Source organism: Chrysemys picta, chromosome 12, assembly GCF_011386835.1.
Source record: "Chrysemys picta bellii isolate R12L10 chromosome 12, ASM1138683v2, whole genome shotgun sequence".
Lineage (NCBI taxonomy): Eukaryota > Metazoa > Chordata > Testudines > Emydidae > Chrysemys > Chrysemys picta.
In genome coordinates this window covers 3,801,189-3,818,454 of record NC_088802.1, presented here as the reverse complement: position 1 = coordinate 3,818,454, position 17,266 = coordinate 3,801,189, and the positions used below count along the sequence as shown (strand labels likewise).

Sequence of the window (17,266 nt, the reverse complement as noted above, 5' to 3'; positions counted from 1 at the left end):
ACCCCCTGGAGGCCACTTTCCCTCGTCCCATCTCTGCCAGGCAGGGGGTGACTCAGCGTTGGGCCCGGGGCCAGGGACCTGCTCTGCTGTCTGCTGAGCCGCAGTGCAGGTGGGGGGAGGGCATGGGACCCAGGCGTCCGGGATGGTAAGGTAGGCCTTTTGACCCTAGGAAGACAGGGAGGGGGACCCAGGAATCCGGGGGAGGGCAGTGGGGTCTAGTGGGTTACAGCAGGGAGGCTGGGAGCCCGGACTCCTGCATTCTGTCTGGCTCTGGGAGGGGAGTGGGGTCTAGTGGGTTACAGCAGGGGGATCTGGGAGCCCGGACTCCTGGGTTCGTTCTCTGGCTCTGGGAGGGGAGTGGGTTATAGGGACTAGGAGCCAGGACTCCTCGGTTCTATACCTGGCACCGTGCCTCAGTTTCCCCCGGCAGGCGCCCCCCCCAGCAGAGAGGGGCGTGGCCCGCCCCTCCTCCCTCTCTCCTGCACTCGGGCTGTCACTCCAGCCCGGAGCTGGGAGCTGCGTAGGGGGCTGGGTATGTGTGTGGGGGGAATCCGCCCCCGGGTGGCAGAGTGGGGGGGAAGGAGACAGAAGCGGAGAAGGACGGAGCCAGCCAGGTATGGAGACCCTGCGTTGTGGGGGGTTAGGGGTGCTGGGGCGGGGAGGGCGGGTGATGCCCTGAGGGAGGCAGGGGCTGGGTTAGGGGATTCCTGGGGGGGGTCAGTTCTGGGGACTCTCCCCAGTGGCTGAGCCGGTGGCTGGGGGGCCAGGTTGGGACCCATGTGGGTGAGGAGTTACGGGGGGGGAGAGGGTGTTGGGATCTCTGGGATTTTTTGGGGGGGCAGCTTGAGGGAGGGAACCCAGGCGTCCGGGGGGCAGGCGTTTGGGCGTGGTTGTGATGGTCTTTAGGGGGTTGTGGGGGGGCGGCGGTGTGTGTGTGTTTATCGTGGCTGGGCGGGATTGTGTGGTAGGGGGAAGGTCTGGCAGTGTGTGTGGGGGTGTTGTGTTGTGTCTGTAGGTGGGGTGTAGGGGGCGGGTTGTGTATGTTTGTGTTGCCATGTGTTATGTGTGTCTCCAGGGGACTGAGTGTCTTGTGTGTCTCTAGCAAGTGTGTGTGTGTGGGGGGGGGGTGTCTCTGGGAGGTGTTGAGGGGTGGTGTGTGGTGCGTCTAGCAGTAGCAGGTGTGCATAGGGGTTGTGGTGTGGTGCGGGTGCTGTGTGTCTGTGGGAGGTGGTGGTGTGTGTTGCGTGTGTGCGAATGTTGTGTGGTGTGTGTTGCGGGTGTTGTGTGTCTTTAGGACGTGGTGTGCTAAGCAGGTATTGTGCGTCGGGGGGTGTTGGGTGTTGTGTTGTGTGTCTCTGGGCAGTATTAGGGTCTGGCTGTGCTGTGGGTTGTGTTAGAGTCTCCAGGGTTGTGCGGTGGGGTGGGTTGTGTCTCCGGTGTGGGGGGGGGGAGCTGCTGGTTGTGTGGGTGTGACACTATGTGTGAGGAGGCGACTGGGGGTGTTGGGGGTGCTCTGCTGTCTGGGACCCACATCCCCCGCCACCTGGGAATCCCCAACACACACCCCGCCCCCCAAACTGTCCTGCTGAGGACAGATCCCCGTTTCCCAGCTGGGTTGACCTGGGAGGGGCAGGGCCCCCCCACCTCTGTGGGTCCGGGGGTGGGCGGGAGGGGAGGGCGTTGCCTGGGCAGTTGCTTCTCCCTGAGAGAGGAGCGAGGACCCAGGAGTCCGACCCGTTACTTTCCCGGGGCCCCGCCCCCGTTCCCCACCCTGCTGCTCCGCAGAGATAACGCGGGGGGGCAGGAGCTGCACACAGGGAGACAGTGGGGAGCGGGAGGGGGGCAGCAGGGGGCGCTGGGGAGCAGGACGGGGGGGCTCTAGGGGGCGCTGGGCTGCGGGGAGCAGGACGGGGGGGCTCTAGGCTGCGGGGAGCAGGGGGGGGAAGAGGGGGCGCTGCAGGACCCAATGCCCCAGGGCGGCACTAGGGGGCGCTGGGCTGCGGGGAGCGGGGGGGGGGGCAGCAGGGGGCGCTGCAGGACCCAATGCCCCAGGGCGGCACTAGGGGGCGCTGGGCTGCGGGGAGCAGGGGGGGCAGCAGGGGGCGCTGCAGGACCCAATGCCCCAGGGCGGCACTAGGGGGCGCTGGGCTGCGGGGAGCGGGAGGGGGACAGCAGGGGGCGCTGGGGAGCAGGACGGGGGGGGCTCTAGGGGGCGCTGGGCTGCCCGCAGCGTCGGCCCCTGTTTAACCCTTTGCTCCCCGCAGCTCCATGTACCCGCTATGGCGCGTTCCGCGGCCTGGCTGTGGGGCCCCCTGTGGGCCCTGCCCCTGCTGCTCCTGGCGCCCCGCGGGGCCCTCGGCTTCTTCCCCAACTTCTGGTCCCGGGCCATGGCCCTGGCCTGGGGCTCCGCCACCCACCAGGACCTGACGGAGGACGCGCTGCTCAACGCCACCCTGGAGCTGTTCCGGGACCTGCCGCCCCCCCGCGGCCGGCGCCTCGCCTGGGAGCAGTTCCAGGTAAGCCTGGGCCGGGGGCAGCCGGCGCCCCCTAGAGGGGACGGGCCCCTGCCCCACTCCCCGCCCCCTGAGCCAGCCAGTCCCCGCCCCCCCGAGCCAGCCAGTCCCCGCCCTGGGGCCGGGTGGGAGCCGGCGCCCCCTAGAGGGGACGGGTCCCTGCCCCACTCCCCGCCCCCCGAGCCAGCCAGCCCCCGCCCCCCCCCGAGCCAGCCAGTCCCTGCCCTGGGGCCGGGTGGGAACCGACGCCCCCCAGAGGGGACAAGCCCTGTGCCCCACTCCCCGCCCCCTGAGCCAGCCAGTCCCTGTCCTGGGGCCGGATCGGAGCCAGCGCCCCCTAGAGGGGACGGGCCCTGCCCCACTCTCTGCCCCCCAGAGCCAGCCAGCGCCCCCCAGGGAAGGCCCCGGGGTCTCACGGCCGCTCTCCCCCCAGGGCCGGCCGCTGCTGGCGGACGAGGTGTTCGCGGCGTATTACGGCCCCGGGGCGTCGGCCCGGCGGTTCCGCGCGGCGCTGGTGGAGGTGGCCAACGCCAACGCGGCCCTGGACTTCCTGCCGGCGGCGCGGGACGACCCGGTGCTGCACTTCGACGGCGAGCTGCTGCGGCCGGCCGGCGCCTCCCTCCTGCGCGCCCGGCGCGAGGTGCTGCAGGCCCTGGGCGCGGAGCTGTACCCCCTCGCCCGCCAGCGCCTCGGCCAGCTGCTCCACTCCCTGCAGGTCCGCCCCGGACGCCGGGGTCCCTCCGCCCCCTTGTCCGGCCCCGTCTGTCTGCCCGCCACTCAGCTCCAGCCCTCTGGTTACCCAGCGTCCGTCCATCTGTCCGTCTGTCTCTTCCCCCATCCATCCACCTATCCATGCTGTCTGTCCATCCATCCATCCACCTCTGTCCCCATCCATCCATCCATCTATCCATCCATCCATCCATCCACCTCTGCCCCCATCCATCCGTCCTTCCATCTCTGCCCCCATCCATCCATCCGTCCATCTCTGCCCCCATCCATCCGTCCTTCCACCTCTGCCCCCATCCATCCATCCATCCATCTGTCCATCCATCCATCCATCCATCCATCCACCTCTGCCCCCATCCATCCGTCCTTCCATCTCTGCCCCCATCCATCCATCCGTCCATCTCTGCCCCCATCCATCCATCCACCTCTGCCCCCATCCATCCATCCATCCATCCACCTCTGCCCCCATCCATCTATCTACCTCTGCCCCCATCCATCCGTCCTTCCATCTCTGCCCCCATCCATCCATCCGTCCATCTCTGCCCCCATCCATCCGTCCTTCCACCTCTGCCCCCATCCATCCATCCGTCCGTCCATCTGTCCATCCATCCATCCATCCGTCCATCTCTGCTCCCGTCTGTCGTACATCCATCTTTGCCCCCATCCGTCCATCTCTGGCCCATCCATCCATCCATCCATCCATCCATCCATCCATCCATCCATCTCTGCCCTCGTCTGTCCATCTGCCCATGCTACCTATCTATCTCGACTCTGTCCATCTGTCCATCTCTGCCTCCATCCATCCATTCACCCGTCCCTGCTCTGTCCCCCTCCATCCATCCATCTCCTCCCATCTCTCTCACGGCTGCTGCCCCCTTCCCTCCGGCCCAGTGTGGGGCAGGGGCAGGCCGCGGCGCGGGGGTGGGGTGGGTGCTCTCACGCTCCACGGCCCACGGGGTGACCCAGGAGGCCAGGAGGGGTTGGCCGGGGTCCCGGTCTCGAGGGGCCTATTGGGCCAATTGCTCATGGTCTGTCCATTTATTTCTCTCTCTCCCGTCTTCCCCCCCCGCCCCTCCAAACCTCTCCCCCCCTCCCCTCCCGGCAGGATTTCTACAGCCACAGTAACTGGGTCGAACTGGGCCACCGCGGGATCCACCCGGACCTGCTCCAACCCGGCCGTGAGCTGGGCTCCATCGCCGGAGGTACCAGCCCCACCCCGGCCGTCTGCCCAGCCCGAGATCGGGGCCCCGTCGCGCCGGGCGCTGCCCAGACACCCCCCACACACACACACACTGTCTTGCAGTCATAACACAGATCATTTCTCCTCCTTTCTCGTGGGGAAACTGAGGCACAGAGCGGCGACTTGCCCGGGAGAGGGGAGGTTCCGGGGCTGCGCTGGGGATAGAACCCAGGCGTCCGGCCGGACCCACCTTCGGACCCCCCTTTCCCCGTCTCTCCCGCAGCCGACGTCCGGACCTGCTGCTCCTGCACCGGCTGGACGTGCGAGGGGAACCTCCTGGGCTCGCTCCGGGAGCGCGGGCTACTGACCAGCGGGTATTTCGGCTCCGAGAAACCGCCCGGTACGGCTCGGCTGGGCCCGGTTTGGGGGTGACCGTTCTCCACGGGTAGGGGAGACTCCCCCCGTTCCTCCCTCCTGCACAGCCCCTGATTTCCCACAGCTTGGGGGGCCGCGGCATTGACCAGCACCCCAACAGTTTGCAGGTGTGGAGAGAACAAAGGGGGGCTGTGACCCCCCAGGGGAAGGGTTTATTGGGGTGCATGCCTGGTGTGTGCCAAGGCATCGGGGCCCCCCAGGATTTTAAGGGGTGATACCAATGTCTGGAGGGGGGCTATGAAGCTTGCTGATTTGGGGTTCCTGGTTAGGTTGGGGGGCAGAGGGCAGGACCCCAATAATTTACGGGGATGCCGCTGAGTTCTGCTGCAGGCGACGAGCACCCAATAATACTGAGGGCGAATGGGTTTGGGGGGCAAAGACAGTGACCCCAATAATTTGTGGGGTAGCTTTCAGGGAGATCAGGGTTGCTATGGATGAAGGGGCTGCTGGGTATGGTTTGGGGAGGCAGAGGTGACCCCAATAATTGGGTGGTGCATTTGCAAGGGGAGCAGGATTGGGGTTGATATTGGGGTCATGGAGGGGCATCAGAGGGGGTGACCCCCAAAATCAGGCAGGACAATGTGGGAGGAGATTTTAATGGGGAGGGGTTTTGGGGGGCCCTGGGGGGCAGATTTAGGGGAGCAGGGAGGCTAATTGGACCCCATCTCCTCCGTACCCCCGCCCGCAGGGAAATGCAGCCATGGGGGGCAGTTCGACAGCAGCCGCCTGCAGGACCCCCAAGGGGGGATAAACAAGGACAGTTCGTCCCCCCTCTTCTCCCCCCCACCACTATCTGCACGGCCCGGCGGCCGGCCTGGCCCTCGAGGCCTCGGCCCGGTTCCTGCGCGACCTGCGGCGGGACCTGGCCCACGACAAGCGATTCATGAGGTGAGAGCCCCCCACTGCGACCCCTCCACCCCTCCCCAGCTCAGACACCCCCCCCCCCCGATCGGCCGTATCCCACACACCCGGCTCGTGGGGTGATGTCCACCTGCCCCCCACACCTGTATCGGCCCCATCCCCGGATCCGGGGTGTTGTCCCCCCACTTGGCCCTGGCCCCCATCCCCGGATCCTGGGGTGACATCCCCCCGCTTGGCCCCGGCCCCCACACCCCACTCAGCCCCAGCCCCCACATCTGGATCCAGGGTCACGTCCCCCTGCTTGGCCCCATCCCTCGCAACCCACGTTTCCTCCTGGGTGGGCCCCGCCTGTGACTGAGTGTCCGTCTCTGCCCCCCTGCCCCACAGGCTGCTGGACATCAGCCCCGCCGTGGGGCTCAGCTTCGTGCTGGACACCACGGGCAGCATGGGCGAGGAGATCGGCGCCGCCCGGCTCCAGGCCCGCGACATCCTCACCCGCCGGCTGGGGGGGCCCGAGGAGCCCGACTTCTACCTGCTCGTCCCCTTCCACGACCCCGGTGCGTTCGGGGGTCCCTGGGCCCGGGGGAGGGGGCGATCGGCCCCCAGAGTTGGGGGGACGGGGGTGAGGCGTTGGGGGGCTGGAGGGTGTGACAGGTTCCCCCTGGGGTGCCACTTGGAACTGGGGTCCCACTGAGCCCGCCTGACCCACCAGCCTGGGATCCCTTGACACTGCAGACCCGCTCCCGGTCTCACCCTTTCACCAGCACACGACACGCCCAGCTGCGGCTGTGTCCAGACGCTGGGATCGGCTCGGCACGGGCAGGGTCAGCGAAGGAACCGCCCGGTGCTCGCCCCCCTCGGGAGGGTAACCCCCCAATTTTACCGTCTTGTCCTGCACGGATCAGCACAGCGGAAGCTCACGAAATTCGCCCCCTCCCTCAATGGGAAGGGGAACATACCCCAGCTTTCCGCCCCGGGGTAGGATTTCCACACCCTGCTTTTAGACCAAACACACCCAAGTTTATTAACTCCAAACGAGAGATTTTCCGTGGTGACACGGTGCAGCAAACGGACCAAAGCAACACGCAAACGAAGCGTGATACGCTAAACCACTGCTTATGAGCAGCAAATTCCCACCCTACACGCTGTCCTAGGAGCTTGCGGAGGTTTTTGAGGCCAGCTTAACCCGCCAGTTATTCCTATCACAGGCCAGACACCCCCGGCCTGGGCTCAGCCCGGCCCCCCCAAGTCCAGGTGCTCTGAGGTGCATCGGCGGTGAGTTATATAGGCCCAGCTCCACCAATAACATGGGCCCGGCTCCACTAATGTTCAGGCTTTGGGGGGCCTGCGTTTCAGAGGGACGCCGGGTCCAGGGAGGCCTGGGGGTCAGGGGTCGTTGCTCGGGGACGGAAGCCGGAAAGAGGCGGGACGGGGGCTTGGGGGAAGGGGTGGAGTGGGGCCATCCCGGCTGATCGCAGTCGGGCTAGTGGGTGTTCCCCAGGTGTAGACACATCTGTAATAGCCGCCTAGAGAATATTGCTAACGTCCGATACCAAAATGATCCAGGCCCACGCGTGGGATAATCACATTCGGGGAATTCTAACCTTTCCAGTGACACCTCACGTGGCCCATCGTGCATAACCGTATCTTGGTGAGGAATATGGGGGTGTCGTGTCACGGGGGGATGGGCTGTGGGGTTCAGAGGGAGAATTGGGGGGCTGGGTGGGGCTGATCAGGGGATTCGGGGGTGGGGCCGAGCGGGATTTAGGGCGATTGCTCTTTGACTCCGGCCCTTCCCTGATCCTGTCCCCCCGCCTCGGTTTCCCCCTTCAGGCTTCGGGCCCGTGCACAAGACGAGCGACGCCGATGAGTTCTTGAAGATCCTGAATTCCATCAGCCCCCTGGCCGGGGGCGACGAACCTGAGATGTGTCTGTCGGCGCTGCAGGTACCGGAGCTGGGTCCTGCCCCCCGCAGCCCCCCCATTTCTCATCCCCCCCCAGTCCCTGCCCCGCAGCCCCCAATCCTGCTTCCCCTGCCTCCTGTGGCCCCCCCATTTCTCATCCCCCCAATCCTGCCCCCCATGACCCTCCCACTTCTCAGCTCCCCAATCCCTGCCCCACAGCCCCCAATCCTGCTTCCCCCGCAGCCCCCCACTTCTCATCCCCCCAATCCTGCTCCCACTGCTCCCCATGACCCCCCACTTCTCAGGTCCCCAATCCCTGCCCCTCAGCCCCCCAATCCTGCTTCTCTGGCAGCCCCCCACTTCTCATCCCCCCAATCCTGCTCCCGCTGCTCCCCATGACCCCCCACTTCTCAGCCCCCCAATCCTGCTCCCGCTGCTCCCCATGACCCCCCACTTCTCAGCCCCCCAGTCCCTGCCCCTCAGCCCCCCAATCCTGCTCCCCCTGCCCCCACAGCTCTCCCACTTCTCATCCCCCTCAAATTCCACCCTGCTCCCCTGATTCCCCCAACCCCCCAGTTTTTACCTCCCCCCATTTCCCCACTCCCTGAAACAGCACCCGCATATCCAATCCTGAGCCCCACACTGCAGCCCCCCACCCCGATTTCCTACCCAGGCACCTCCCCCCCCTCATTCTACTCCCCCCTCCCCATTTCTGATCTCCCGCTCTCCCCCTGCCCCCTGGAGCTCTCTGGTCCCCCTGGCCCACAGCCCCCTCCATCTGACCCCCCCCGACAGCTCTCTGTATCCCCCCCCAGCTGGCCCTGCTGCACTCGCCCCCCATGTCCGAGATCTTTGTCTTCACGGACGCCTCGGCGAAGGACGCCCACCTCCGGACCAGTGTGGAGGCCCTGATCCAGGAGCGCAGGTGCAAGGTGGGCAGCCCCTGGTGGGTGGGAGACCCTACCAAAACAAACGGATGCTCGAGAGACCCTACAATAACAAACTGGCAGAGCAAAGGTAAACGGTAAAGCAAAACGACGTCAGGACTTCCGGAAGGCCCTGTAATAACGAACCACCCGAACCGAGAGAAGTGAGAAATCAAACTAAGGAGAGCACTTTTGATAGGCCCTACAATAACAAACCTCCCTAACAACAGGAAACTAAAACAAGAAGAGCATTGTGTTAGGCTCAGATATAACACAAACCACCCTACTAATGATTAAATAACAAACCAAAACCACCCCAGCACTTTGAGTAGGTCCTACAAAACCAAACCAAAACAATGCCCGCGCTTTCAGTAGGCCCTACCATAACAAACCGCCCCACAAAAGATTAAATAACAAACCAAAACTGCCTCCGCGCTTTGAGTAGGCCCTGCAATAACAAAGCCACTGTCTCGCAGCTCCCTGGGGAGTCTAAACACCTCTTGCTTCTTCGCCAGGTGACTTTCCTGATCACGGAGGACCCCTCAAGGACGCGGGTGAGGCGGGAGGTGCTGGCCGCTGACCGCTTTGACCTGTACGTAGACCTGGCCCGCAGGTCCGGGGGCCAGGTCATCTTCACTGACAACGCCAACATCCGGCAGGTGGCCGGCATCATCGGAGAGACCACTGCTTCCTCGGTACCGAGAGGGGACCCAGGCGTCCGGGATGGCAGCACAGGGCTCTCATGCCTGGGGGGCCGGAGACAGGGATGGGGAATGGGACCCAGGCGTCGGGGACAGCAGCGCAGGGTTGTCACACCTGGGGGGCCGGAGACAGGGATGGGGAATGGGACCCAGGCGTCCGGGACAGCAGCACAGGGTTACCCCTGGGTGGGGCTGGAGACAGGGATGGGGAATGGGACCCAGGCGTCAGGGACAGCAGTGCAGAGTTGTCACACCTGGGGGGTCTGAAGACAGGGATGGGGAATGGGACCCAGGCGTCCGGGATGGCAGCTCATGTCCCTCATCTCTTGGAGGGGGATGGAGCGGAGGACCGCGGCGTCCGGGGCGGTGCTGACGGTGCTGTGTTTGGGGGTGGGGGCCCTGTGTTTCCAGGTGACCCTGTTCCAGTACCAGAAGGGGGGCAGCTTGGGCCCCGGGGGGCTGGGCCGGAGGGGGCGGAAGAAACGGGCCGCCTGGGAGAGCCACCACTTCCGGATCGACAGCCGGGTGGACGGGGCCGTCGTGACCGTCCAGGGGGACGTCGGCACCTTCCGGCTCCGGGACCCCACTGGTGAGTCCAGAGGGAGATGCCCCACCCGATCTGGAGGGAAGGGATCTGCGTGTCCCGGCCCCTGTCCATCTGCCCCTTTGTCTCACAGGGATCTCCCAGACCTCAGACGCTGCCAGCGGCCCCCTGGGCACCGGCCGGCGATCCGGGACTTTCCACCGGCTCGAGCTCTTGCCCCGGCCGCCCGTCGGCCTCTGGACCCTGGAGGTGCAGGTGCAGGGCAACTATTCGGTGTACGTGCGAGGTGAGGAAAGGGTTAAACCTGGGAGGGGGCACCAGGGCAGGGATGGGTGAATGAATGGATGAAGGCAGAGATGGACAGATGGACAGAGAGAGCCAAGATAGATGGGTAGCTGGGCAGATGGACAGACGAGGGCAGAGACGGATGGACAGACGGATGGGCCAGAGGTGGATGGGTGGATGGACGCAGAGATGGATGTACCAATAGACTGGAGTAGAGATGCCTGGATGGATGGACGGATGGATGGATGGATGGATGGGGGCAAAGGTGGATGGATGGATGGACAGACAGCACGGATAGGTGGATGGATTGGGGAAGAGACGGACGGACAGATGGACGGACGCTGGGTAACCAGAGGGCTGGAGCTGAGTGGCGGGCAGACAGACGGGGCCGGACAAGGGGGCGGAGGGACCCTGGCGTCCGGGGCGGACCTGCAGGGAGTGGAGCAGCTGGCCGAGGCGCTGGCGGGCGAGGGGATACAGCTCTGCGCCCAGGGCCTGCAGCACCTCGCGCCGGGCGCGCAGGAGGGAGGCGCCGGCCGGCCGCAGCAGCTCGCCGTCGAAGTGCAGCACCGGGTCGTCCCGCGCCGCCGGCAGGAAGTCCAGGGCCGCGTTGGCGTTGGCCACCTCCACCAGCGCCGCGCGGAACCGCCGGGCCGACGCCCCGGGGCCGTAATACGCCGCAAACACCTCGTCCGCCAGCAGGGGCCTGTCCCCTCTAGAGGGCGCCGGCTCCCATCCGGCCCCAGGGCAGGGACTGGCTGGCTCAGGGGGGCGGGGAGTGGGGCAGGGGCCTGTCCCCTCTAGGGGGCGCTGGCTCCCATCCGGCCCCAGGGCGGGGACTGGCTGGCTGGGGTGGGGCCGGGAATGGGGCCCGGGACCTCTCCCCTAATGGAGTCCCCCCCACTCTGTTACCAGGCAGCAGCTCGCTGGATTTCCTGTATTACTTCGCTGTCCCGGCCGAGGGGCCCCACCCAGGACTCTTCAAGCTGGACAGTCGCCCCGTGAGAGGTGAGAGTGGGGCGGGGGGCTAAGCAAGGGGCTATCCCCTCCCTGTCAGGGCCTGGCCCCATTGCCCCAGGGCGGCGCTAGGGGGCTGGGCTGTGGGGAACCCCAGAGCGCTGGCCAGATTCCAGCCTGGGGTCACTCTGGTTTCACTCAGCTGTGAATCTCCCATCACTTCCTCTCCCAAGTTGTTGTGGGGCTGCCCCGCCCCAGAGCTGGCTGCATCCCAGCGCCGGGCGAGCCGTCCCCATGTGCCGTTATGTGTGGCTGTTCCCCCAGCTGCCCCGCCCCAGAAGCGGCCGCATCCGAGCCCGAGGGCTTTGGGCTCTGCCGAGGTTGGGGATTGTCTTGACGGGGGCTTGGACTCAGTTCTGGTTCTGACCCGACAGGGCTGCCGCTGTCGCTGGTCCTGGCCGTGACGGGGCTGACCCGGCCGGGCGGGGACTCGGTCCGGATGGAGGCGGTGGAGCTGGTGGACCCCGTCATGGGCCGGCGGCTTGGGGGGGAGCTGCCGCTCCGGGAAGTGGCCAATGGGACAGGGCTTTACGCCACGGCGCTGCCCCCGGCCCTGCCCCGGGGGGACTTTGCATTGATCCTGCGAGGATCTGACAGCCGGGGCCGGCGCATGGAGAGACCAGCCGCCCAGGTCACCTCGGCCGTGGGGTTCCTGCTGCAGGTCGGTGCCGCTGGGCCCCAGGGCGGCGCTAGGGGGCCTGGGCTGCAGGGAGGGGGCGTGGGGCTCTGGAGGGTGCCGTGGTGCAGGGAGGGAGGCAGGAGGCTGGGGGGGTGCAGTGGTGCAGGGTGCTCAGTGGGGGGGTGCCGTGGTGCAGGGAGGGGGGCAGGAGGCTGGGGGGGTGCAGTGGTGCAGGGTGCTCAGTGGGGGGTGCCATGGTGCAGGGGGGCCAGGGGGCTCGGGGGGGTGCCGTGGTGCAGGGAGGGGGGCAGGGGGCTCAGTGGAGGGTGCTTTGCTGCAAGGAGGGGACTGGGGGGGTGTAGTGGGAGGCACCGCGCTTCAGAGAGGGAGTCTGGGGGACTCTGGGGGGGGGCGCTGTACTGCAAGCAGGGAGGGGGCAGGGAGGAGGCGGGAGGCTTCGGGGGGCATCATGCTTCAGGGAGGGGTTGGGGAGGCTCTGGGGGTCGCCATGTGACTGGGAGGGGGCCCAGTGGGGGTTGGCATGCGGCACTCCCCCCCCCCCCGAGCCAGCTCTCCGCGGTTCTCCCCCCAGCTGAGCAGCGCCGGGCCCCTGTTCCCGGGGCAGACGGGCGCCGTCGTCTGGCGGGTCTGGAACCCCAAGGAGCCCCAGGAGCTGGGCCTGGCCGTGAGCAGCGACCCCAGCTACCCCGTCAGCACCTCCAGCCCACGGTAACGCCCCCGGGGCCTGTCTGTCCACGCTCCCCTGTCTGTCTGTGCTCGGCTCCCCAGGCTGGCCGCCCGTCTGTCTGTCCATCAGCTCCCAGTGTCGATCTGTCCGACCATCCATCCCTGGGCTCCCGGTCGTCTGTCTATCCATCCCCTGGCTCCCTGGGTTGGTTGGTCTGTCCATCAGTCTGTCCATTGGCTCCCTGGGTTGGTCTGTCCATCAGTCTGTCCATTGGCTCCCTGGGTTGGTCTGTTCATCAGTCTGTCCATTGGCTCCCTGGGTTGGTCGGTCTGTCCATTGGCTCCCTGGGTTGGTCGGTCTGTCCATCAGTCTGTCCATTGGCTCCCAGGGTTGGTCGGTCTGTCCGTCAGTCTGTCCATTAGCTCCCTGGGTTGGTCTGTCCATCAGTCTGTCCATTGGCTCCCTGGGTTGGTCTGTCTGTTGGTCTGTCCATTGGCTCCCAGGGTTGGTCTGTCCATCCATCCATCCATCCTTTGGCTCCTTGGGTTGGTCTGTCTGTCCGTCCCTCCTTGCCCCAGAGCAGCCGTCTGTCCCTCTTCAGCTCCCAGCTTCCATCCATCTGTCCCTTGCCCCTCCCCGTCCGACCCGTCCCCACCGATGCTGACCCACCTCTCGCGCAGGCTGCAACTGGGCAGGAACCAGACGGCGACGGGCGTCATCTCGCTGCGGGTGCCCGGCAGCGCCACTCCTGGTTCAGCCGTCACCGTCACCCTCCGCGCCGACCCCCTTTCCCCGGCCGGGGACGCCAACTTCGCCTTCATCCAACTCCTGGTGATGCCCCGGCCGCCGGTGAGTCCGGGGCGCACGCTCAGCTGTGGCCAGCAGATGGCACCAGGGCACTGGCTCTGCAATGGCTCTTGGCTGTTCAACAAAAAAACCAGGGAAATGAAATGTCCTGCAGCAAACTTCCCGAGCTGCTGAAATTAAAATGCAACGGCCCAAACTTTGGGAGTCTTTTAGAAAACTCTGTGACGGGTTGGGTCACAGAAACCCCCTGGGAGCTGCCAACTGATGTGCCAAGACTACTTCTGCCCCTGCTTTCCCTGCCAGCTCGGGACCCCAGCACCCTGTCTTGCTGAGCCAGACACGCCGTCTGCTCCAACACAGACCCAGGGTCTGAACCACGTGCCCCAAAGCTGTAGACTTAACTGAAAGCAGCTCACAGTAGTGTTCTTGTCTTTAACACTCAGATGCCCAACTCCCAATGGGGTCTAAACCCAAATAAATCCGTTTTACCCTGTATAAAGCTTATACAGGGTAAACTCATCAATTGTTCGCCCTCTATAACGCCCATAGAGAGAGATGCACAGCTGTTTGCCCACCCAGGTATTAACACATACTCTGGGTTAATTAATAAGTAAAAAGTGATTTTATTAAATACAGACAGTAGGATTTAAGCGGTTCCAAGTAGTGACAGACAGAACAAAGTCAGTCACCAAGTAAAATCAAATAAAACACGCAAGTCTAAGCCTAACACAGCAATAAAACTGAATACAGATAAAATCTCACCCTCGGATGTTTCAATAAGCTTCTTTCACAGACTGGACACCTTCCTAGTCTGGGCACAATCCTTTCCCCTGGTCCAACCCTTGTTCCAGCTCAGGTGGTAGCTAGGGGATTTCTCCTAGCTGCTCCCTTTGTTCTCTTCCACCCATTTATATATCTTTGGCACAAGGCAGGAATCCTTTGTCCCTCTGGGTCAGAGCTGTAACAAGGAATTTTTGCGCCCAAGGCAAGGGCCAGCTCCAGGCTCTTTGGCGGCGGGTCCCTGAGTCCCTGTCAGAGAGAAGGACCCACCGCCGAATTGCCGCCCAAGAATGAATGAAGCGGCGGCGGTAATTCGGCGGCAGAACCTTCCCTCGCCCTTGTTACGGCGCTGCTCTGGGTTCCCACCCCTCCTTCTCAATGGAAAAGCACCAGGTTAAAGATGGATTCCAGTTCAGGTGACATGATCACATTTCACTGCAAGACTTCATTACTCACTTGCCAGCACACACACATAGAGGAAGACTTACAGGTAAAACATACCCATCTGCAGACAATGGTCCTGGTTAATGGGAGCCATCAAGATTCCAAACCACCTTTAATGACCCACACTTTGCATAGTTACAATAGGCCCTCAGAGTTATATTTCATATTTCTAGTTTCAGATACAAGAGTGGTACATTTATACATGACCACACTCAGTAGATTATAAGCTTTGTAATGATACCTTACAAGAGACCTTTTGCATGAAGCATATTCCAGTTACATCATATTCACACTCATCAGCATACTTTCATAAAATCATCTAGAGGCAATGTCACAAACTCCCAGAGAAATCAAATGCCAAAAAGCTTGTTGAGTTATTGAAAAAACCAGGGACCGAGACGCCGGCCAGAGCTTTGTCAGTCGGCCGTAGAAAACCAGGGCAATTAATTCCCTAGACTCTGTGAATCATTAGCATAAAACTGGAGAAATGAAATACCCCAAAATCTTGGGAATCGTTAAGACTAGAAATGTAAATGCGTCCCCAAACTGTGCTCATTAGTGTAAAATTAGGGAAAGTAAATGCCATAAACTTTGTGATTTGCCCATGTAAAACTAAGGAAATAAAATATATAAAAAAAAAACGTTGTGAGTTTTCGCTATAAACCGAGCGAAGAGAAATGCCAAAGCGTCATTAATCTAAAACTAGGGAAATGAAATATTCAAAGCCGTTGTGAGCTGTCAGGGTAAATCAAGGTCCGTTAAAGGCCATTAAACGTCGTGGAGGGTTAACAGAAATTAAATAGCGAAGAAACGTGGTGATTCGTTAATATTCAAACGAGGGCAATTAACAACCGAGCAACTGTGTGAAGTGTTTCTATAAAACTGAGGAAGTGCCATGAGTGAGCCCCCTTGATACGATGGGGGAAATTAAATACCCACGAAGCTTTGTGAATCGTTAAGAAAAACCACCAAGGAAAGGAAATGCCCCCAAACGTGCTGAGTTGTTAACGTGTAATTGCCCTGGTTCTAAGTTAAAAATCTCGGTGTGTGCCCCGAGCCGGCGGGTTCACGGCCCGGCGGGTTCACGGCCCGGCGCTGGCCTGTTCGCCCACCCTGTCGCTTTCTTCCTGCAGGTGCCGAATCGCGCCTCTTCTCCCTGCAACGTCACCTCAGTGGCTGGCACCTGCGGCCCGCCAGGGTCCCCCTGCCGCGAGCACCGCTGGACGGCCAGGCTGCGCATCTGGGATGGGGCTGGCATCCGGTCGGTGCTGGCAGGGGGCGTGGCCATGCCCCACTGGGCCGACGGGGCGGCTGCGACGGCCACCTACTCCTCTGACTGCTGCACCCGGGAGGCGGAGCTTCTGGTGGCCAACCGGCTGGGGGAGGAGTATCGGTGCCTGGTGGCGGCGCCCCCTGCTGGCGCTGCGGGGGACCTGGCCCTCACCCCCTGGTGGTGGGTGGCAGCGTTGGCCGTTCATGTGGCCTTTCGTGTCGGGCTGGGGCATTGATGCTACAGGGCTCCCCCTAGTGGCAGGAGGGGGGAGCCTATGGTACAGCATCCAGTCCTGGCTATGGCACCCTCTAGTGGAGACGGGTGGTACTGCACCCAGCTGGGAGGCTGTTGCTATTGGATGCCCTCTAGTGGAGACGGGTGATACTGCACGCAGCTGGGAGGCTGTTGCTATTGGATGCCCTCTAGTGGAGACGGGTGGTACTGCACCCAGCTGGGAGGCTCTTGCTATAGGGAGCCCTCTAGTGGGGAACTGCGGTAGAGCATACAGGTTAGCTCTCGTCTACAGCTGCACTGAGGGCTGCTGGGAGAAAAAGGAGTGTAGTGAGAGTGAGTGTGAGTGTGTGTGTGTGGGGGGGGATTCGGGGTTCCTACCGTGACACCCCTGGGTGGGGAACCCAGGATCGGGCTGTTTGAGATGCTTTTCTGAGCCGACACCAAAAATACAAATAATTTCCAGCAAAAAATAATATATTTTCTCCCAGTTTTGCGGGACTAACTTTACACCCCCGACTCCATTTCCCAGCACCAATGCTCTGCTTAACGCATGGTGAGAGCTCCTGGAGGTCGGGTTCTCTCAGTCGTGGTAGCAGGATTTGAACTCAGAAACTCCTGGGTGCCCGCCCGTTGGACGTTCTCCTAGGCCAAAGAGCACAGAATGGCCGGGCTGCCTTGTATTAACATACAGGGCTGAGTGTCAGGACTCCTGGAGTCAATTCCTGCCTCTGCTGGGCAAGTCCCTTTCCTGGTCAATGCCTCAGTTTCCCATGCCACCCCTTGGTCTGTCTAGTGTCTTCACTTCAAGGCCAAAACTATCCAGTGTCTGTAGGCAGACGTAGTGCAACGGGGCCCTGATCTCCGTCAGGAGGGTTGTGTGCAGCACCTGGCGTCCTGGGGGCCCTGATCTTAGTTGGGGAGGGTGGGGTCTGCAGTGCCTGGCATGACGGGGCTGTGATCTCTGTTCTGTCTTTCAATGCTACCCAATGATCGTCCCCAGATGTGTTTTAAATTTAGTCTCCTACTGGTTGGAAGAGTTATGGCTGGTCTGTATATTTTAGCTAATTATTTGCAGTCTGTGAATTGGTTTTGGATTATATTTATTTCCGGGGATTCTGGTATTTCTGGGTTATGATTTTAAATTGGGTTTATTGTTTGGGTGTTTCTGCTAATTTTTTTCTTTTTTTGGTTAAAGATAATACCATTGTTTTTTAAATTAACCTGCTGTTAATAAAGAAAATTGATAAAGTGGCAGAAGAGGTGAGTTTCAATTCTGATTTGTGACATTGGGACCCAGGGTCTGTCCCCTCTAGGGGGCGCCACCTCCCA

The 17,266-nt window shown here is 62.6% G+C and overlaps 1 protein-coding gene across 1 annotated transcript; it reads left to right on the top strand.

Annotated features, from left to right (window-relative positions):
* Window positions 1-34: 34 nt before the first annotated feature.
* VWA7 (von Willebrand factor A domain containing 7) lies at window positions 35-17,185 on the top strand. The gene is given in 18 exon segments (XM_065563131.1): window positions 35-150; window positions 2,265-2,516; window positions 2,947-3,228; window positions 4,345-4,441; window positions 4,703-4,819; window positions 5,543-5,634; window positions 5,636-5,742; window positions 6,103-6,272; window positions 7,549-7,661; window positions 8,435-8,551; window positions 9,061-9,240; window positions 9,658-9,835; window positions 9,924-10,076; window positions 10,991-11,083; window positions 11,467-11,753; window positions 12,304-12,440; window positions 13,080-13,248; window positions 15,564-17,185. Coding segments are annotated over 17 exon segments (2,904 nt in total). The 5' UTR covers window positions 35-150; window positions 2,265-2,279; the 3' UTR covers window positions 15,939-17,185.
* Window positions 17,186-17,266: the final 81 nt, after the last annotated feature.